Source organism: Melopsittacus undulatus, chromosome 5, assembly GCF_012275295.1.
Source record: "Melopsittacus undulatus isolate bMelUnd1 chromosome 5, bMelUnd1.mat.Z, whole genome shotgun sequence".
NCBI lineage: Eukaryota > Metazoa > Chordata > Aves > Psittaciformes > Psittaculidae > Melopsittacus > Melopsittacus undulatus.
The window spans coordinates 28,120,747-28,143,714 of record NC_047531.1 but is presented as its reverse complement, the minus strand read 5'-3'; the positions used below and the strand labels follow the sequence as shown (position 1 = coordinate 28,143,714).

At 39.0% G+C, this 22,968-nt stretch overlaps 1 protein-coding gene across 1 annotated transcript in view; it reads left to right on the top strand.

Moving 5' to 3' along the window:
* The window catches only part of PRKAR2B (protein kinase cAMP-dependent type II regulatory subunit beta), an 81,940-nt gene that overhangs the window by 6,680 nt on the left and 52,292 nt on the right, over positions 1–22,968 (top strand). The window contains exon 2 of the mRNA XM_034063381.1: positions 21,913–21,948. Coding sequence (XP_033919272.1) covers positions 21,913–21,948 — 36 coding nt within the window. The remainder of the gene's footprint in view (positions 1–21,912; positions 21,949–22,968) is intronic.

Sequence of the window (22,968 nt, the reverse complement as noted above, 5' to 3'; positions counted from 1 at the left end):
GAGACTCATAACGCCTGTATTCTAAGGAGTGTGTATTCTAATGAAAGTTTCAACTTTTTCTGTGGTGGAGAATCCAGATTGTTGTCAACCATTTTCTGTGTCAAAAAGTAACAGTAATGGTCATAGTCAAGGAAGTCAGTAGGCACATGGGTACAGCTGCAGTCTTCATAGAGACTTGACATAGTTTTGGTGCTGGGGGAAAAATGAAATATTGAATAGTAAGTAACAAACACTTTGTGAAATGTCCCTTTTTTAGTACTTAATGAAAACAGAAGTGGTTATTTTGCCAACTATTATTTTAATGCCTTAAAGTCTTGTTATAGGAAAACTGTTCCCACTCCAGGTTTGAGCTCTTCTTTTGAGCTTCAAGTAAATATAATTATAGAGAAGTTTCTGTGCTTTAAAAAGGTGTTTTTTTACAAATGAATGAAGGGAGAGAGAAGGCTTTGAGAAAAAAGAGCCATTTAAAATGCCTCTGTGTTCTCTGCTGCTTGAATGGGTCTTGATGTACATGAATTAGGAGAAAAAGAAGTTATCTTAGGGGGTGATATGATATAAAAGAAGACTGATAAATGTAGGTTGTTATTTGGATGTGGGTGCATAGAAGAAGTCCATGTATGCAGGAGTTACTATGTGCTAGGTAAATCTGTTAAAAGAAATATGCACATATATAAGTAGGTATTACTACCATAAACATCCATCAGTTATGGTACTGCCTGAAAGCAGCCTTATGAGAATTCTAAAGGAAATATATATTTCTTTTTTTTTTTTTCCTCTTCTTTGGGACATTAAATGATTACACAGATAGTTCTAGGTAACTTGCTGCAGAGGTTTTATCTTGAAAACCCTTGTCCTTTCAGGAAACTTTAAGTCTAACCATTCATTCATTCTGTAGGAATGATAATGTGTTTACTTCATGGAACTGAACAGGATGTTCTTAGCGTGAATTTTGATCATGACAAGTAACTTGCGAATTTTGGTTTTATGATTTTTTTTTCTTTATAGAATAAGTCTTTATTCTGAAGATCAGTTTTCAGTCATAGTACTAAAGATGCTGAAGAGGGTGAAGTTTGGCTCTGAGTGTTATTTGTTTTCACTTCATTTTTTACTTTTCTGATTGACTGGTGTTATCACGTTTTCCTTCAAAGAAAGGCTTCATGTTTGTCAATTCTATTTTTCATTTAAAAATTTGAAGAGCTCTATTTCAAGTTTTTGTGCGTTTGGTGATAAAAATAGCAGAAGAATTCACACAGAATTTCTATTTGCAGTCTCTAGGCAGTGTGATACATGAATCCAGATTTGAGTTGATATGGAAGTAACCTAGAAGACATGCAGCTTTGGGGCTACATAAAAAGATTATGGTAATCAAATGTGCAGTACCTCATTCAGAATTTTAAATGATACCATGTCACACAAAAAAGTGGGAGATCTGAAATGAAGGGGGATGTAGACAGGCAAGGGTGACTGAAGTGAATGGGAGTAAAATGCACGTTGTAGGCACAAGGTATCCATGGAGTGAACTGAACAACAGCCATATGGCAGTTTGCCATCCTTCCCATGAAAGGCATCCTTTTAGCATTGCTGCACAGAAAAGTAATTTACAGACCACAGATAAAAGGAGGAATTGCTAAAGAATGAAACAATACAAAAAGATCCAAATTTTAATTTAGTCAGCACTGCCTTATTGTACTATAACACTCTGCGTAATGGAAGGTAAAGTGATAAAAAACATGCTGTAACAACAGAAAGTGTTCTTCACTTGTATGTTTCCTATTAAATTGCTCTGCTTAATGATATTAATATTTAAAAAAAAATCACAGCAAGAATTTGAAGCTGAGAGCTTGAGCAGGTAAAAGCTGATAATGAGAATAGCTTTCTTACACATACTGTTCCAGTTATTTGACTAAAGTGGTTTTTGTAAAGCTGGGCTAAAAAGGCCAATTAGTAAATATTATGAAGACTTTCCTAATGGACGGAATAGAAAATTGCTTTTTAAAATAGATTCGCGGGAAGTGACATGATCTTTCCTGTTCAGAGTTGTTCCAGATACCATTTTGCTTGTATAAAGATCTTTTTAACAGCATCAACCCCTTCTGAATCCCTTCTGATGAAGATGTAAAATGTGTTTTTACAAATAGTGATAGACTCTTCATAGTACAACTTTTTAACAGACATGTCTATTGTAAAACATACCAGACAGGAAATAAAGAAATCCTTGCCCAGTACTGGAAAGAAAATATTTTTGCAAAGGCTCAGTATAGACTATAAATAAAAGATGTACAGAATCCTTAGTGTTGGGATGAATACAAGCTGGAATCAAGTGTAAGCATGCAGACTTACAAGGCTGAGAGCACAGACTGAAAGGTTTGGTATGTTTTCTCATTCTGATTTTAATGATAGATGTGAAATGCGAGTGTGAAAAATAAACCCCATTGCCATAAGTTATAAGTAATTTGAAATTGTTGCAAGGTACGGACTAACTCAAACTGAGGCTGTCTGCGGGAACATTACTGTGATGTTTTTTTGACCCCACAAATGAGTATATGTTGTCACAGCATTGATCTGGTCCTTCTGACTTTTTTTTCCCATTACTTTCAGCACTAAACTTCTTCCTTTTTAGATCCTATTCTGAAGCTGCAACACTGCGTTGATGCTTAAGGAACTCCACTGTTAGGCCAGTAATTGCCTTTGATAAAAAGTATGGATTAATATTCCAAGTCCTTGAAATGGGTGTTGATCATGAAATGGTGAAGTTTTGCTTTGTAGGGTTTGGCAAATGAATGTTTGCAAACCAGTAAGTATGTTTAAACGTTCTTCGTGGATTAACAATGGCTGAGAGCTTTAATGACAAAAGCTATCTAATGAAGAGCTGGAATTGTCTTGATATTTCTTGTTCTCTTAAAAACAATTTATGTGATACTCATCACACAGAAACAATTAAGATATGTACTACAGACATATGTTAACATTTTCTTAAGGCTTTAAATGTTGTTTTCTGCCATTCTAAAAAACCACTTTTTTTCATCATGAATAACATATTAACAATGTAGGTTCTCAATAATAGACACTATTAAACATTAGAGGGACAGATTATTTTTCCCCCCAGTTATGCCCAATTTCTGTTGAAATTGAGGAGCTAGAATCCAGAACCTTTATAGGTATGCTTCTTCATGAGTCTCTTTAGTACTAGACCCACTCATATTTTTATTTTTAGTTCTGATTCTTTTTTCTTGATTTTAATGCGTAATGTTTTCTCTTTCCAGCCGTTTCGTTCAATACCTTTGAGTAATGTTCATGCATCTTTCTCTAAAAGCCATCTTTTAGCTGGTAATTTATCTGTCTCTATTGGTTTTTAATAGGTACTCAAAACATGAGAAACTCTAATCTAGCCTTCAGTACTACATTATTTAAGCATTTGTGAGGTACTTTAAATATAAAGTTAACAGCCTTCCTTCCTTCCTGTTGCCTGAGCCTACAGGAAATATTATTTAATGGCTAATGCATGTATAAAAATTGGTATGAAAGGAGAGAGATGGTTATTTATTCTTAGATACTACTAACTTCAGTTCCTAGTAAAAAATTATCTGCAGTATTTATCTGCATGTCTCCCTTGCTAATCTGTCAGTTTTGTCCTTCTGCTGGAATGTAACTGCTGCTGGCAGTTGAGGTAGGAGTAAATGTAGATTAATTTCCATTATCCACCTTGCAACAAGAAGTATTTTCTTCTTCTGGTTTTGCTTTCTTAGGAACACCAATAAAATGGAGTCTTCGTATTAAGTGCACCTTGGTTTGCTTTCTAACTGGGATATATTGTCATATGAATATGGCCCATCTGTAATTATTTCAAGTTATGGCCTTATAAAATTGAAAAAAGAAAACAGTGTCATGCTTTCTTTATGTCCATCCTTCAAATCATTGCTTTTGGCACAGATGTAGGCTTTTTGATGTATAAAGAGATTGGGAAGTCTTAGGATCTTGGGAAGTCTAAATCGAGGAACAGTTTGAGCTTGTGAGAGAAAAGTATGCTCCCGTGTAAATGTGTAGGTGTTTGTCCTCTTCTCTCTCTGCCTTTGGGGACTTGTGGGAGTGTGGCACAGCCTCTAGAGTAGTTTCTTAATGTGAACTTCTGTAAGCACTGCTAGAAAGACCCAACTTCCATGCTTCTGTCAAAATTGGATGTTATTGATTCATTTCCACCAAAGAGAGGGTTTTCCTGAGGAGGTTATGTGGAGCACAAGAGTAATTGCAGTGAGTTGTAAACCTACTTCTTCCATCTCTGCTTTTTAATCTTTTTTTTTTTGCTAAAGGATCTTTTCTCATGCACTGCATTAACAAAGGCAAACAAAACGGAACAAATGGTAGTAAGAGATGATAAGACAGTAACAACATTCCTGGTTTTACCTTTTGTTGTTAAGAGTGTATCAAGTGTTTTGTTTTCCTTTTTTTGCAGTATGTGAACTTAAGAAGGTTGCATGCGCTGCTGTGTATACAGAAGCTCAATCAGCAGCTAACATCCATTTCTGTTGTTTTGAGATAAAAGCTTATTTGCAGTTCTGCTTGACTGTAATGGAAGATAAATCACAGCAGTGTGTGTGATCACACTTCTCAGTCGAAAGGAGGCAGGTTGACATTTACAGTTGTGTCATGACACTTGCTGTCTTCGTAGCTGTAACACCAGATAATGGAAGACAATCTGGAAGTGAGTTGAACAAAGATGCGTGTATAGACTTTTCAGAAGAAGAGGGAAGTTCTCTTGGACACAGATCATTGTAGTGATCTTTGAATCAGGCTGTACCTCATTGGGTTCTTACTGGAACGTATGTTTTTATGTTAGAATTTTTTTTGTGTGTCAAACTCTGGAAGAATTCTGTCACTATAGCATCTGAATCATTGACAGAATCAAAACAAAGCATACAAATGAGCTTCAAAGAAGAAATGCCCTTAAATCCTACAGGTTAAGGAGTCTGTTAGTGCTTCTCCCTGATAACACAGGCCATTTGTTACCTTTTCTGGCTCGGAGGTGACAAACCCAGGGCCCTTTCTGGGGGGCTGATGCATGGTCCCTGCACTAGGCAGGAGCTGGATGGGCCCCAGCAGGGCATTGTGCCACTGGAGTGGGGAAATTCAGCCACTGAGCAACCTTATTTTTGTTCTCATGTGCCTAGTGTTCTCTGTACTTTTCTGAGGAAGGAATTACCATTCATGGCTGTGGTAGAAGACAGTACATGGCAATCCAGTGTCTCACCTTCAACATTTATTGTTTTGATGTTTTATTTGCTGAAGCTGTTAGGCACTTTCTAGTGAAGAACTAACAAAGCTGACTACACAGTTCTGAATATAGACTGGCACATGACTCTTGTTTCTTGAAATCATAGTGTAAAAGTCATAATGTGAAGTTATTCCAGCACTCAGGTTGGTTGGTATATGTTAGTCCTGTTGGTGTAAGACCAAAACAAAGCATGTTTTATGACCAGAAAGAGCCAGTTGGTGGATAGCAGGGAGCATGTGTCACAGTCTTGCAACATTTATTTTTATTCAGGGAGTGCATTACAAAAGGTACATTACAGTGTTCAGACAGGGGCAGGACCTGAGCGCCTAGTACTGATCAGCTGGCAGGCAGGCCAAATGGGCCAGTCCAATACTGCATTTATGGAACTTTTCCTTCATGGTCGGTATTAGTTTGGTATTGGCTGTTAATTTTCACAGATGAGTAGGAACTTCTTCCCTTTGAGGCTTTCTCCATTGTTAAATTTAATTGAAATTGTTCCAGAGCTAGTAAGAGCAAGCAAATGGATAATGTAGTGGTATAAACTTTTCCATGAACCAAGGCAAAAGAACTGAACAGGAAGTTGTTTTTTTTTTTTAAATGGGGTAGTTATGACTGACAGCAATAAATAACAACGGAGCATTCAATAGCCTCTCTTATTGCTTTTTTAAAAGGAATTGGTATATCACTTGTAAAATGAAATTACTCTTTCTTGTTTCCAGTACTTAAATAGCTTGTCCTGAAACTAACTTAAAATTCACTGGTCAGGTTCTGTGGAAGCCTGATCTCTCTTCCCAAGTACAGAAACGTAATTGCTGTGACACTTGTGGCAGTTACCTGTCACTGTAACCAACAATTAGAAGGTAATGGGAGTCTGGTTGTTGCTGAAAAGTATTTCTTTGATTCTCTTTTTATGTTTTTATTTGGAAAATGTATGATGTTCAGAATATAAACACATGCACTGCCTTAAAAATGTGAAGGCAGAGCCAAGAAGATTTACGCATTCATTCCGGAAACCCTTTATTTACTGCTGGCTAGGAACTGACATTGTTTGACTTGTGTTCTGCCTTCCAGGAGAAAACAGTTTATAGAGTTGTAGAACTGCATCCCTTCTTTTTTAATTAATTTTTTTAGGTGATGAATTTAGCTTTCATCTCAATGTAAAGAGCTTTTTACTGAGTATGTCTCAGGTAGTAGTGTTTGGTTTTCTCTATAAAACTAGCTTCATACTTTTTCTTGCCCAAACTGTGTATTCGATTCAACAGTTGCAATGTTTTCTGAAGATAGCTTCTCTTAGTGTAGTTTGTGTTTGACGCTGGGTTTTGTGTTTATATAGAGTGAGGATCTGAATGCATATAATTGATCATAGTTTAGGGATTGGAAAGAAGGTTGAAGTTTTGTAGTCTTTAATTGAAAAGTTATGGAAATTCCAGTTAGTCTGTGTGATGAGACTTGCCACTGAATATTAAAACGGCCACTTTTTTTTAATTATCCTTGAAATTTTAACATCATGATACAGAAACACCTACAGTGCCAATGGAACTGCATGCTTTAGGAAATACATACATGTCTATTTTTATAGGCTGGCCTGATGAAGCACTTGTGGTCTGTCAAGGTAGTGATAAACACATTTTTGAATGAGTGTATGTAGTGCAGTGTAATAACTGAGGTCAACTTTTCCCATGTCCTACCAGTCATAAGAGATACTTAAAAGTAATGAAAAAAAATAATTAAATACTCTGTGGGTGTGAATGAAATCCACAAGAAAAAGGAATTTGGACTGAAGGCTAAGGTTTGATCTTTTCTAATCTCATCCCTTGATAATCATCCCTTAAAAAACAATGATCCAACAATTAACAGTAGGGCTCTGAGAGTTAAAACAAATGGGGTTAAATCTCCGTGTGTGTCACAGACTTGCTGTGTGCCTTTGAATAGTTTGCACAGTATGCTTGAGCACCACTGTAATTTGGCAAAATTGAATACTTGCCATCCCCATCTTGTCAGTAGCAATATATGTGTGAAGGGTTGCAAGGGGTTCATGTAGCATTGTTTGCCTTCAATAGTTCCAAAAACCTCTGGTATATAGTCCAGGTTCCAACTGATGCTAGAATTTAAGACATTTTTGTCTGATGCATCATTTTTTTTTTTTCTGACAATGTAGAAAATAATTCACCTGAATGTGCAGGAATGCCTGAATAATCAGCAAGATACTTGTAGACAGAGGAAACTTATGTGGCCTGTTTAGGCTACAAAGTTTGCCTATAAATGGAGTACCAAAACTGAAAAAGCTTTGGTGAATTTCGCTATTGTCCTACATAGATTATATCTGGGTCAGCTTGCTTTCTTCCAGATTTTATCATAGGAGAGTGCTGGTAAGGTTGTTCATAACTATAATACCGTGCTCTAATGAAGAGCATATTCCCAAATGGAGATGAACTCAGCTAAGGCAGTGTTGGGGCAGAGCCTCAGGGCAGACTGGGGATGGAAACTCTGTACGAGCCTGAGAAGGAGGGAGCAGGAAAAAGCAAATCCAGAGGCAGCCCCAAAGGCGATTGGCTGTTGCAGAGAGTGGAACATGCTGGAGGTGACCTTTTGTAGCTCTATCCCCAACAGCCAGCCCTTTCCAACCAGAGCAGAACACCACAAATGCAACCTTGCATGAAGCAAATGCAGAACTGTGTTGTCTGCATACTGAAGAGATTGCATTTCATGATATTCCTAACTTGTGCTGTCATTTACCAAATTGTTTATACAAAAGACAGTTTGTGGTTATTAATATGGACCTCTGTGTATAACCACTACATTAAACCATGTGTTCTTCTGTCCACAATTTACATGAAGGTCACATGTAGACCCAGCCTATAAACAGTGAATAAATTTTTGCCTTGAGTCAGTGTTTTTAAAAACAGAAAGTTGTCCTTGTTTGTGATTTTATTTTTTTAATCTACTAATAGGACAAAAAGTGGAATTACTTTTTCTTTTCCAAAATAATTGTTAAAAGAAAAAGCAGGAGTACTCCTCATCTTCACTTCTAGTAACCTAATGTCACTGGGAGTATAAATTAAAAGTAATGTTTATCATAATTTTATGAAGTATCCTTTCATTTCAGAAACCTTCCAAAGAAGTCTAATTATTTATGTGTATACACACACACACACATACACACACACACACACATACATACACACACACACACACATATATATATATACACACATACACTTAGAAAGCAAGGAAAAAATGTTAGAAATTTTCAAGTAACAGAAATAGATTTGATTTCTTTTTCTGTTGAGGGTATAATTTAAAGCATGCACATTCTAGTATGCTGAAAAAGAAACTCTAGCTTATCTTTGTGGACACGTGAATATACAGACCACTAGGTCAGTCAGGAGTCTTACCTGCTTTTTAGCATGCTTGCTTGCCTATTGATTTGGCTTCAGGAGAAGAGCTTTTAGTGTTTGCCTTTGGGATATGGCATGACCTGAAGATTTTTTTTTGGATGTGTGGGTTCCTAGTCTGATACGTAACCAGTCAATCAGACTCATCCCTTAGTTTTTGTTTCTGCCTTTTTTATGCAGTCTTGACCTTTTATGTTACCTGCTCTAAAGGAAATAGAATTTCTTGAAAGGCAGTGGAGGTTGGAGGAGGATACTAGACAGGTCAAGCTGCACCTCATCAGACAGAGTAAAGAGGTTTTGACATGATTTCAAAGCAGAGTCTAAGCAAGAATCCAGATCTCCACCTGTGTCTTTTGATCTACCTTTATTCTGTCTCTATATACTTCCCTGTTCAGTACTCTGATCTCCAATTATCTGCCCAGATAGGTAACTGTAAAAAGACAGCATGAAGAAGTGTGTGTCAGACTTCGTGGATGAGTGTAGAGAGGAGGGATCTTTGAGTCATGACCACGTACATCAGTTATGATTGGTTTTAGCTGTATTTTAGGTAATGGTGTGTCTTACCAAATGTAATTTTGCTAGGGAATCCAAACTGGGAGCACAGTAGGTTTTGGGTTTTTTTTAAGCCCTCTGGTGGAAGAACATAATTTCATGCCAAGAGTTACTCTGCTGTCTGATGACTGATCAGCTCATTGGAGAGTTTTGTTATCAAAAGTCATGGAAAGTTGGCCCCTAGTAGGAATCTCACAGATAGTTACTGAAGGAAGTCAGAACTATGTTCTCAAGCTTTGCTAGCCAGAATGAAATGGGAGTGAAAGTGACTGTGATGCCAAAGTTTACTTACAACAGATGCAACTTTTCAAATGCTGCCCAAATTTGGAGCAAAATAGAGTAGCATTGAAAAAATCCACTATTCATCATTGCTAGATATTTCTGAATGTGATCTACAAGTAATGGAGCCATAAGACACAATGGGATTTAGTTTTACAGCATCTCATAGAATGCTTTTAATGCTACTGCATCGTAAGAAGAAAACAGACAACACAAGGTAGATCTTTGTACATGTGCAATTTGGGAGGTGCCATTTGTAAGATGTGCAGTTGACATCCTTCTGGGTAACAGAAACATTAGATAATGGACTTTGCTTGCATAAGTTTCTGCAGCTCTTTTGGCATCAGTGACAGGATATCTATGTGGTGGCCCTTTGTGTGGTTCTTCAGCAATAGAGGGAACAACAATTTGGTTTGTTGGGAGTCATGGTAGATCCCTGTTGATGATTTTTGTTGTTGTCTGCAGTCCTTCAACTGGTCTGGCAGATTGCATGATGTCAGCAGCACCTGCTTGGCTGGTGCCATATTGGCAGGCTGTGACAATCTGTGGGGTCACTTAGGTGTTGCTGATGCCAAGGTTTCTTTGGTGACCTTCTTTACATCCATCCTTGACTCAGGAAGCCATTCATGAGGCCAACCTGAATCATGCCTGGGATCTCTATAGTTGGTGCAGCATCAGTAGTCCTGTGGATGTGGATAGAGATTTTGACTGTCTAAAAGAGAAAGAGACTTGTATTATTAAAAGTGAACGTGTATCCCACCTTCTCCCTGGAGTCATGTTTGCATACTGTCCTGCATGTTTGGAGGAGTAAATGAGAGCAGATGTTGCAGGAGTACCAAAGGTCTGTGTTGAAGCAAGTGCAGCCACCAGCACCAGCCATGCTTCATTCACTTGCTCCTCAGAACTGGAAAAGCCAAATCATGAAGGATGCTCTGGCTGACAGCTTCACCATAATCCCTGACAGCAGCTTGCAGTCATTTAGCATGGCACATACATGGAAGTGAACAGTAAAATCCTGTTTCTTTTCTCACTCCTTCTCACTCTTCTCTCTCTCCCTCCTTTCTCTTCTGTCTTTAGTTCAACCTGTCAAATCTTAACACTAGTTTTTGATAGCCCAGGCTTAAATGTTGCTGGTGCTGTGCAGGCCTGCAGCCTAAAACTACATGTATTTACCAGAAACAGAAAAACACCCAGAATATCTCAAACCCCTTCTCAGAAGCTGCACTCTGATCTCTGGGACCAGAGCTTGAGGAAGGTGTCAGCCACCAAATTAGGTGACTCCAGTGCCTGTGCTCCTAGCTGGCGGGAGGACACTGGAGCTTTTTCATTTTGTTTTTGTTTCACTAGCTGGCTTGGTTGGCTGCCAGGGAATGGAAGTTTGTCTAATGGTGGGTAGTATGTTATTTGTAGGCTGTTAAACCAGAGAGACATCTGACCAGGATTGATAATGCTCTGCCTGTGGACTGTTAGATGTTTCATCAGTCAGGAAGCACCATCCTGCTGTCAGTATCATCAGCAAGCTTCTTTTGTGTGGTAGGAATGAGGACAGGATAGTTCTCAAGTGCTTCTCTTTTTGGTCATGACTTTTCTATTTAGAGGCTTGTGTATACTTTTCTGGTTGTGTTTTGGTTTGTTGTTTTTCTTTTCTGAAACAGTCTCAGTCGTATTCTCATTATATTCAAGCAGTAAGACTTGGAGCTTGGTCTTTTTTCTTTTTTCTTTTAGAGTCACTGTCCTCTCTGCTGAGGTACATCTGTCAGCCTTCCTCAAAACCAAGTGCGAGGATGGACTTTGTCTTACGATCTGATAGCTAACAAAGTTGTCAATTTTTGTTCTGACTAGCTGAGAACAAATTATCATGAATGCAAGAGAATCTCCCTTTAAGTGCATAATGTTCTTAAAATACACAAGCTTTAAAATACACATCAAGTCCAAAATCTTAAATTTCACCAGCAAGTAAAGAAGCAGGCAATGCAGACTGCAGGTTGTACATATTTGTATACCTCTTCATCAAGGTACTTTGTACCATATGTTTCTGCTAAGATAGTCCTGGGAAGCAGGCAGAGACTTTGTACAAAATCTTAACTTCAGAAAAGTTTATCCCATGTAGGATTTGTTGCAATACTAACATCAAAGTGACAAAACCAGAAATAATAGTAGGAAAGCCTGAGTCTTAAAAGGTTTGAGGCTTTGGATTAAACACTAGTAGTATGAATGCATATGGGAGAAAGCAGTTATGTTCACAGTTGTTAAACCATATAAAATAGGTGAGATAATTATAAACTCTACACAAAGGTGTACTCCCTCAGAGAACAATGCTGACAGCCATGACATCTTCTCCAACCCACTACCATCAGCGAGATTGCAATGTTATTCCTTTGTAAGAAATACATCTTCAGGTACTGTCAAGAGACAAAAGACGTAGGCCAAAATTTTGCAAGAAAAGAGAGCCTAAAGCACCGTTGTGTAATGATTAAGGGAAGCTTTTGGCTGTTGGGAATTCAAGACAACAGGTCATTCTTGTAAAGCCTTGGGTGTTCTAGTTAGCCTTCTGACAAAAATATTGATTCAAGGATTGGTGCAGATCATTCTTTGTTTTATGAGATGGTGATCCTGAAGCCTGATGCCACAAAAAAATGTCAGTTTGATAGTTTACAGATGAGCAGCACCACCCAACTGATTTAGGCACTGCTGGTAGAGCTTTGGCAAAATGACGAGTTTCTTTCCTATTCTGACAGTGAACATGCATACGTTAGTAAATATGCTTCAGGCAGCAGAATTAGAAAGCAGAAAAGAACATGAAATTGGATCTAAATGCCTACGCTGCAGTGTTAGAAAGCAAATAACCATAAAGTTCTTAAAATAGCTTATGAAATTTCAAGTGGAAAGAAGCCATTTACAGATGGTAAGAAGATAAAAGTATTACTGACATTTTGTGTCAGATGGGGTTTAGTAGCATTTGGAAGCTGTGCTATGGATGTAGAGGAATATTACTCGGAGATGGTAATAAATTGCTTAGCAAAGAGGGGTGTTACTGCAAGTGGTGTTGGGGTATAGTGATTATGTTGAAAACCCTAAACTAAACAAACCTCTGGTAGGCAAAAATAGGCAGTTTGGTAAATTGTGTAAGACAGGGTGAAAGAAAAACAGCATCTATAGGTGGTAACCAAGCTAAAACAGTGCTCTAGGTCTTGGATTTTGGCTCTGTGGGAAGGCTTGGGTCTTCATAGCTCAGGTCACATCTCAGGAAGGGTGAGCTCTGACATACATTTATTCCATTGGTATATTTGTGCTCAATTTAATATTCTCTTTTAGCTTTCAAAACATATTGTCTCTGGTGGGTAGAAACCTTATCATATATACACAGTCTTCACCATACATGCTGAGTAACCTGAGGCTGAGGGCAGCAAGTACTCCAAGCCAGGACTTCTGCACAGGTATGCTTCTGCAGTCTGTGCCTAGACAAATTCTAACACGAAGGAACTTGTTGCAGTCTGTAGGATAGCTGAGGATTAGAAACATTGCTGTGAAGTATTTTTTTCCCCCACCCCCCCCCCCCCCCCCCTTTTCTAGATTATTATTTTTAATGAGATAATGACTCAGTGTACTGGTCACAAGCAATAATGAAGCTGAATTTCTAAGAGGAAACATGCTATGTGTGGCATATGATGGAAAAACTCAATACAGCACTGTCTTCACTAATGTGTTCTAATACTAATCTCAAAGAAATGATACGTTTAAAAATAAAAAAGCTCAAATCTTGAATGAGCTGCTTGTGTGGGAAAAGTAAATACAATCTCCTACAGCAGCATTTTGTTCCCATTAATAGGCTGTGACAGCCTGTTTCACTGTGTTTGGTCATTGGTCTAACACATCAGACAGGCATTTCATCTCTGTTTTCAGTGTAAGTAGTTACAAACAGCATCAAGTATTCATAAAAGCTGAAAACTCTTAACTGATAAAGTAGGAAAGATTTGGTTGCTTCTGTTTTGAGGTTTGTATTAAATAACAGGTTAAATAACCATGCAACTTGTGGCATAATGACTGCTGTATATGCATGTCAAAGCATGACCATGAAAGTGTGCTGCTCCATAGTAGCATTTTAAAAGCACATGTATTTAACATTAACACTAACTATAACCTGGAACTAATGTAAAAGTCCTGAAATAATATGTTAGACTCTCTATTAAACATTTTCAGGGACTTTATAATGTTGCTATTTTCCTGATATTATGTGTTTAAATGGATACACAGTTTTCATCTTCAGCAAATCAAACCCCAAAGTATTTATCTACGTATTTAATTCATGTTCTTGCAGTGACATCTTAATAATCAGTGAAATAATTTGCCAAAAATTTTACAGAGCTTTTTTAATGCAAATTATGAAGTCAGACTTTTTCAGTTGTCAAGTAATAATTTGTGGCTTGTTACTGTGTAGTCATACAGCCCTTGGAAGTGTGTGGTGTTGGGTTTGGAAAGGGACGATCTTAGTGTTCCAGCACATAATTCTGGACATACGAGCCCCAGAGGTAAATCACAAGGAGAGCAAGGCAATCATCTGGTCTAGTTTTCAAATAATTTTGGTTATAACGCTTTCCCAGATTTCTTGAGAAACTATTCTGCAGTGAAAGGGAACATGTTTTCCAGACTGACAAGTAATAAGTAATTTGTAGAGCAAATAAAAATCTCAAAAGTTGTTTTTGACTAACTGACAGGACTACAAGCTCTTGTAAATTTATTTTTTTTTTTGCACATTATAAAAATGAGGATAACAGGATGTTCTGGTTTCTGTGTATTTATACTCTTCTGCAGATTTATCAACGTCTTCAGAGATAGGAGCAGTTATATGTATTTGTTGTGGTGCAGGTGGTTTTAGAATTGGTAGATGTCACTTTTAATTTTAAAGAAATAAAAATCATAGGGCATCCCATCTGGCATAGCCACTTTCTCTCACCAGCATCTACATTACTTACAACAGCCGCATTTTTATCTCTCACTTTTTCTCCCAGTAGCATGTAAATACAACCAGCATAGCACAGTTTCTCATCCTCAGTCTCTGTCTCTGGTACTCCCTGAAAGCTTGCATGTTCTTCATGTCTCACTGCCTGCATTCTGCCTGTGTATATGAATTTATGTATATGAATTCATGTATATATATATGTGTTCTGCCTCATTGGGTACGTAGGAGCCATGACTCCTTAGGGAGCATGTGCTTCCTAAGAGCACATACTTGCAATGCCTTTAGCAGCACACCCTTGTTTGGATGGGACCAGATCCCTGTGGGTGCAGATCCTAGTCATTGAAGAGCTGTGAGTTTTCTTCCTCAAGATAAAACAGTGTTTTGGAGTGGACTTCAGAGTCCGCTGAGATGTTAAAGTTTGTTTATTGGGAAATTTGGTGGCAGGGTAGCTGTCTAACCGTTCAAGTTCTTTGGCAGAGTGTTACTTAGCGTGCACCCATGTGGCTGCAATTTACCTTTCTCCTTGTGTAAAGGCCCAGTGTATGTGCTGTTATTGAATCTTTTTTATAAAAATTCATCCTTTGAAACTGACTTATTTGGTGAGGGGAATTAATAAAATACATCTTACATATTTCATCATTAAAATATTACCCTTGCTGTTAAATTTCCAGAAATTGAAACACTTATTTAGCAAGCTATGCTATTTAACTACTGTATTGCAAGGGCTGTTTGTTTGTCTTCTCAATGATAGTCGTGTATTCCCTGGGCTCATCCCCTGTCCTCATTCCTCACAGTTGTCACAGCCTTTCACAGAGAAAAGACGAGAACCATTCTCCACAGGCCTGACAACTCCCTCCTTTGTCAGAGTAATTTCTTCAAACTGACAGTGAATGTACCAACCCAAGTCTGATAACTGGAAGGAAGACTAACTCTTTGGAGTAAAATGAACTGTTTGTAAAGTTATTTCAACTGTAAAAAAATTCTTAAGGAATATAGATATCTATACTGTTCAGTTTTATTACATAATTTATGTCACTTCATTTAACAGCTTGATTTTATCATCTTCCTAAATCTGTATTCTAGTACTACTCAATATATAGAGATCCTAAGCAAGAATGTGCCTTCACTCTGGGTATACTGACTGTAAATAGAATCAGCTGTCAATTCTCCACTGGTAAATTATCTGTTGTGGATAGCCTGTGCCATTGTGGTTGCGGCTTGCCTGTGCCACTGCTGCCTGTGCTGGTTGTGCTGCACGAGCCCAGCTGAACTGCTTTTAGACCCAGCTCCAGTGCTGCCACTGCCTCATAGCTGCCCTTGCTCCGGGGTGCCTCAAGTGCCCCTGTGATGTGCCTGCAGAGCTCACACTCAGAAGCCTCTGGCTGGAGTTAGTTTGGGGAAGAGAGTTTTGTTAGCCTAGGGTCAGCTCCAGCTGTGCTTGAGGCTGCAGCTGTGCTGTAAGAGGCACTCATCCGCCTGCTGAGACTGGCTGTGGATGACTCCCCTGGTGAGAGCCCACAAAGTGGTGGCGCTTGTCCTACCTTCCTTGAGATCTGCGGGGTCTTCTTAGTGTAAAGGTACATTAACATGTTTGGATTATTTTATGTCTGTCTCAACCTCTGAAATAATCATTCAAACAGAGGGGCTCCAATTTATTATCATCCATGGTGTCCCCGTCATCCATTGTCCTGGATGGTGGAGAGTTAACTGTTTTTCACCCATTTGGGACATAAAACCAAGTCTGACTAAAGTGTGCATTTTAGAAAGGCATTCATTTAGTTTTGATTTTCTCTTGTTCTGATCAGTTCATTCTAATTAATAATCTGTTTATGAAAGAAGACAAGCAAATGTTATTTTGCATAATATAGGCATGTGATTGCAATAGGCATAATTCAAAATATTTCTGAAAGTTGATGGGCCTCTCAGAAATAGGTGAGCTTGGAGCTGAAAAAGTGGAGCCTGTAGTGCCCATGATGCTCATTGGATGAAACTTGGCCTGGGATTTTGAGATGCATGACAAAAAAATGTGTAAACCAGGAATAACTTCTGTAATCACTAGAGTTAAATGGTAGAAAATCACACAGTGGGTGAGTCTCCTGATAGTCTCTGTCCACCACAGCAGCTGCAGGGAGCTGGGTGTGCTTACCCTGGCTTGGATACAATTGAGTACAATAGTCCTGCTACTATGCAGGACTCAGCCCAGAGTTATGTACTTTCCCTGGTTCGCAGACCTGCAGAAGGCACCAGTTTACAGGTCTGGTTGTCAGAGAGTGCTTGAGCACATCCTTAGCAGCCCCATACCTTGTGTTAAATCCCAGGCTGACAGTCCCTGACTTCTTAGGAAGGCTGCATGTCTAATGTCTGTGACATGTTAGGTTTCTTATTCCATGTGACATTAATGGCACAAGAGTCTCCTGTCAGTTTCTGAAGCAAACTTGCCTTTGAGCACTTAAACTGGGAGCCTGCAAAAAGGGACAGCTCGAGCTATCAGAACAAGTTAACCATGCCCACCCAGGTAGGGATCCTTTCTTATGGTTACCTTCTTAATCTTGGTGCTTTGCAAACAATCCTATAGGGTCTCATTTCCTCCTCTACTTAAAAATTATGCTGTTTTTATGGTCTGTTTCACAGGAGTATTATGGTAACTGTTCAATGCTCAGGAAGAGTATTAAGAGAGGTAAAGCACAGTGGGGCAAGGAGCAATGGTTAGCTGAGCAATTGAAAACTTTTTAGTGCATGTTGTGTGTAGTTTGATACTATTTTAAAAACCTGTAGTCTTGGTATATAGATGTATCAAACACTTCAGCCTCTAATAATTTATCAGTCAATTGTTTATTTACTTGATCTGTATTGCCAAAATATGTTAAAAACTGTACTTTTATAAAGTCCATCTGAGCAAGGGTTTGCAACCATGAATTTCAGTCACCAGCAGGTAACATCTTAGATGGTGGAATTCTCTTTTGTAGAGCTAACAAAACAACTGTAATATTTCATGAAAAAATCGATGACTTGTACAGTCTCAAATGATAAATTAATCAAAACTTCATCAGGATTCAAACATCTCTAATTTCAGCCCCACATTTATTATTTTTCCCCTGTTTTAAGTTTGTAATAGATTTTGGTTGAGGTAAAGTAGAACATGAGGAGTCATGTTTAATATTGGAGTGACACTGTGCACTTAAATGATCCTCTGTGCACACCAGTACGTTACTCAGTTGTGGTGCAGTGCTCTTTCTCTTACTTCCAAAAAGGTCAAATGTCAGTGGACATTCTGAATTTATCCACATGCCAGTTTACCCTTTATTGGAAAAATATCCCTGGATTTTGCAATGATGAGGTTTTGCAATCTGTGGTTTTTGTTCATTATACATTTTGCACAAGTCTCTCTGTGTGTGTACCTGCTGTAAGCTACTGTAAGCAGTTTTTTTTCTAGCAAGTTGTTTCATTGAATCTGAGCAACCAACCCTCAGCACAATGTCACCTTTAATATAAAGTATACTTTTGCCTCAAAAACTTCAATAGCTACATTGGTACTGCCTCAAGGCCATTCTCTTCCCAAGTTTATATTGGCTGGAATATTATGGTGCTGTGAACTGATGTGTGTCAGCAGTGTTCCAAGTGACGTATTGTCAGGGATGGGGTAGCCCTCTGACAAGGCTGCCTGGGTTTCTCCTGGGGAGCATGTATGTGCATGTAGCTTGGCTTGAGCCTTGTGAATCAGGACAGTCATCTCAGTCCAATCCTAACAGTCAGCCTAGCCCAGAACTCAGTAAGGACAGTGGCTAAAAGCAGAGATCCAGGGAAATGATAAGCACAGGCAGAGCAAGTAGTGCTTCTTCCCTGGAAAGCTCTCTGCTGCTCCTGGTGCTGTGTGGCTCCAGGAGGAGTGTTTAATATCCCTCATTGAGTATTTGTGCCATTGATTTGTCTATTTGTTTCTGAGCCAAGATTTTCACAGAATCATTAGGGTTGGAAGGGACTCTGGAGATCATCCAGCCCAACCCCTCTCCGCCAAGGCAGGGCCACCTAGAGTGGGTTACGCAGGATCGTGTCCAGGTGAGTTTTGAAAGTCTCCAGAGAGGGAGACTCCACAACCCCCCTGGGCAGCCCATTCCAGTGCTCTGCCACCCTCAACGTAAAGAAGTTCTTCCTCATGTTGAGTGAAACTTCTTGTGTTTTAGTTTATGGCCGGTGCTCCTCATCCTGTTGCTGGGCACCACTGAAAAGAGTTTGGCACCACCCTCCTGCCACCCCACTCGTCTTTGAAGTATTTATCTGCACTGAGATTCCCTCTCAGTCTTCTTGAGACTAAACAGGCCCAGCTCCCACAATCTCTCCTCATGAGAGATGCTCTAGACCCCTGATCATCCCTGTGGCCCTCCACTGGATAATATCCAGTAGTTCCTTGTCTACTTTGTATTGAGCTGGACCCAGCACTCCAAATGTGACCTCACCAGGGTTGAGTAGAAGGCAAGGATCACCTCCCTGGACCTGCTGACCCCACTCCTCCCAGTGCACCCAAGGATACTATTGGCCCTCCCAATTGCAAGGGAACACTGCCAGCTCAGTCAACTTATCATCCACCAATAGTTCCAGATCCTTCTCAGCTGAACTGCTCTCTAACAGGTCAGCTCCAAGCTGTGCTGGTACTTGGGGTTGTTCCTCCCCAGGTGCAGTTCCTCCCCAGGTGCAGTTCCTCCCCAGGTGCAGTTCCTCCCCAGGTGCAGTTCCTCCCCAGGTGCAGTTCCTCCCCAGGTGCAGTACCCTACACTCGCCCTTGTTGAACCGCATTAGGTTTTTTCCACCCAATTCCCCAGCCTGTCAAGGACTCTCTGAATGGCAGCACAGCCTTCAGGTGTATCAGCCACTGCCCCCAGCTCTGTATCATCAGCCAACTTGCTGAGGGTACATTCTATCCATTCAGGTAATTTCACCTCCTTACATGTTTGAGAGATACTTATTTATTTGTTTTGGTAGCACCAGCAAAATTCTTCTTGGACTGTCTTTTGCCCACCTTACCATGCTTATCCTACCAGGCATCTCAGTGACCTGCTTGACCATGCTTGACTTTGTAGTGCAAATACCACCTAGATTTCCGTACGGCTAATGATTCTCTACGAACTTCTTGCAAGCTAACGCTTTCATCTTTATAGGCAACGAAAGTATATTGTGATTTGCTACAAGAGAAAGAGAGAGTAGTTCTGCTTGCTCCCTAACAAAGAACTGTGGGTGCTGCTTCTCCCAGAACCAGAGTTTTAATCTCCCAATAACATATTTGGACTACCTTCATGAAATCCCCAGTCTGGGAGGAAGGTTTTGCCTGGTTGCTGCTCAAGCGGTGATTATTCACAGGAGCTCAAAAATGGTTGCTTGTCAAGGTTTTGATATTTCTGCTACGTTTTCTTTTTCTTATTTTTTTCCTAATGGTAAATAATTTGTAAAGTTTATTGTAAAATAAATTAAGCTTTCTTCAGCCAAACAGAAAAATCACTTTAGAAGTATGTAACTGGAAAAGGACTTGTCTCTGACAATCCCGGTGACTTGTTTCAAGGAGAAGTAGTCTCTGAATTACGTTAGTTTTGCGTTAGATGTTGTTTTTTAATATTATTGGTAAAATGCATTGAGGTAGACGTATAGAGCTTAATACTTCATACTTACAGCTTCATACTTATAGCTGAGGTACTGAACTTGCAGCCAAAGCCAAGCACACTCCCTGAGTTTGGGGAAAACTTTTGAATGGGAGCAGAATACTGTTCTACAGTTTGTTGTTAGAACTATGTCAGATTCCAAAGATTTTTTTTTCTTTTTTTCTTATGAGCAGATGTGCTGAGAACTGTTGCTGATTTACATGCTGGAGGTAACAGCTGAGGTGTCTGATGGTGACAGTCATGACTAGTGTCCTGAAACTAGTGTAACCCTAGCAACTAAATGAGGTTTGAGGAATGAAACAGTCCATTATATTACAAAACAGTAGTTGCATAAAATATGGTGTCTGCTGTAATAAAAGTGTCTAAATTTCTTGGATTTTCATTAACTAAAACCTTAAAATATTGCTGGGGGAATTAGAATTGATGTTTCAAAGAAACTTTGCTGGTTATGCTACTCTCTCGCTTATCTATGTGTATGTTTGGCATTTGTGATAGCTTGTTCACCAGAGGTTTCCTTGCTTATGACCAGCACCCTGAACCCCTGTTGTGTTTCCCAATGTATTTCTTGCCACTTGGACCTGTCACTAGTGTATATGTTTGCACAAACTGTCTGCAACTATGGTCAAAACATTGTAGCTTTGCCCCTTTTTCCTGGTCCCCAGAGGACTAAAAGTCAGTTTGTGTCTCAAGCTGTAATTGTGTCTTCTGTTTTCTCATCATTTTCCCCCCACCTCCCTTTATCTTGGCTTAGATGTTCAAGAAAAGGTGCATAACTTCCATGTAAAATTTAAGTGGAATAAAAATATAAAAATTAATTTTTCAATTCCATATAAACATTAGGAGCATTTTTAAGATTGAATATTAATAAGCAGTGTAAGGGCATACATTTTTAATGTAGCTGCTGCCCACGTTTGAAATTAGGTCATTCAGATTTTCTTCTTCTTACTGTTTATTCCAGCAGTTAATGTATAACATGAAAGAAGAGTTAAGGTTTTATACTTTGTGTTTTATACTGATTAGAAGCAGGCTGAAGGTTTTATTTGGAAGGCCAAACATACAACTTTATTTCTTTCTCTATTTTATCTCTAGTGGCTCTGGAAGCAGCTGGTAAACATGGAAATTGAATAGAGACAACACTGTGTGTTTTGAGATGTTTTGCAATCTCTCCCAGTTGGAAACAAGACAGGAGTCTGATTCCAAATGTTTGCAGCACACAGTTGGAGATGTGCCAAGATGGCACTATAAAGCAGTTGTCTGCACTGTAAAACTGGGGTTTGGGCGGGGGTTGGCATTGTAACTGGCTTACCCAAGGAGTTCTAAAGGTTAGTCAAAGCAAAAGTTATTTTTCAGAGGGAACTGCAAATAGTCATTTTCTCTGTAGGAGTATCTTTGGTGCTATAGGTATATAGTACCAATAGGTTCTAATAGGTATATTTTGTAGAAGTAAAATTAGTTCTCTTTACATCCTTTTTTAATCCATGCTTGCATCATTGTTTGTACGATACCAATTTCTGTGCTCTCCATAAATAATGGAAATGCAGATCTAAATGCTTCACAGCTAGTTATGAACAGCAGTAAGTAACAGTAACTCTTAAGAAGCTGAAAATGGTCTAGAAAGCTTACTGGTTACTGCCTGCCACATCTTTAAGTTTAGGTGTGTCTGAACATGGGTTTCTATAAAGACACAAAAATAATGGTTAACAGATTTTTGTAGGTGTCACACTTTGAATGAAGTATTGCATTGTTATGTTTAAAGTATGTTAGACTATTACAAAAATAACCTAATTGAAATGTTGTATTTTCTTTCAGCTCCAGCGGTAAACCGGTTCACCAGACGGGCATCAGGTCAGTTGGATAAAGTTGCATGTTTCATTGGCCTACATGATAGTTGAAACCTAATGCTGACAGTGATTGACATGTAAAACATAATATGCCATTAGTCAGACTTCTTTAAAGATGACTAACTTAGGTTAATCTCAAATTTATTGTCTGGTTTACTGAAAAATGCAGCCAAGGTTCCAGGTCACAGAACTTATATGAAGCCTTCTTGTTGCTGTGGAATTTGAGAAACTTAAGGTTTTCTTTTTTCTTTAAAGAAAATAGTTTTAGTCCTAATAGAACGGAACTTTGGAAGGAAGAACTGAAGGTAATCTGATGCAGGGTTATCTTGGTTACTTATAGACAGCCTGAAACTGCAATTTGGTGATCAACTGTACACGAAGATGTATAGCTGTGCTAGAAATCTCTCTGTGTTTTTCGAAACTGGGCTGTTTTGTGTATGTAGTGTGTTGTTCTGTTGGGCCTAGCTGAAAGATCAGGTCCTAGAAGCAGCATTGCTGTGGTGGTGGTGTGTGATGCTAGGAGCACACCTACCTGGCTTGATGCCAGTGTATGTATTCTTCAAGTTAACTTGGTTTGTTTTCCTCAGAGGACTATTTACCTTACTCCATCACATGTAAAAGATCCCTCCAAATTATGTTACTTGTTCATGGTTGAAGCATCCTAAGAAAGAATGAGGTAAAATCGAACTAAAATTGTTTGATACAGATACCGAAGGCACAAAGGGAAACCATCCCATTGAGTCATGAGGTTCAGAATATACCCCCTTACTTTCTAAACTCCTGACGGAGCTAGGTGTGGCTGGGCCTAGTCTTAGTCTCAGATGTGATTAACAGTTTGAGTCTAGAGGAATGCATAAAAGGAAAATCGAGGTAGAATCAAACTGATTTGTATAGAAACTGAAGATGCAAAAGGGGTATGGGAAACCCTCTCATTGAGTCACAAGGCTCAGAGTGGACCCCTTGCTTTCTGAACTCCACATACAATGGTATATATGTAATGGAAGAGATAAGGAAATCCTCCTGT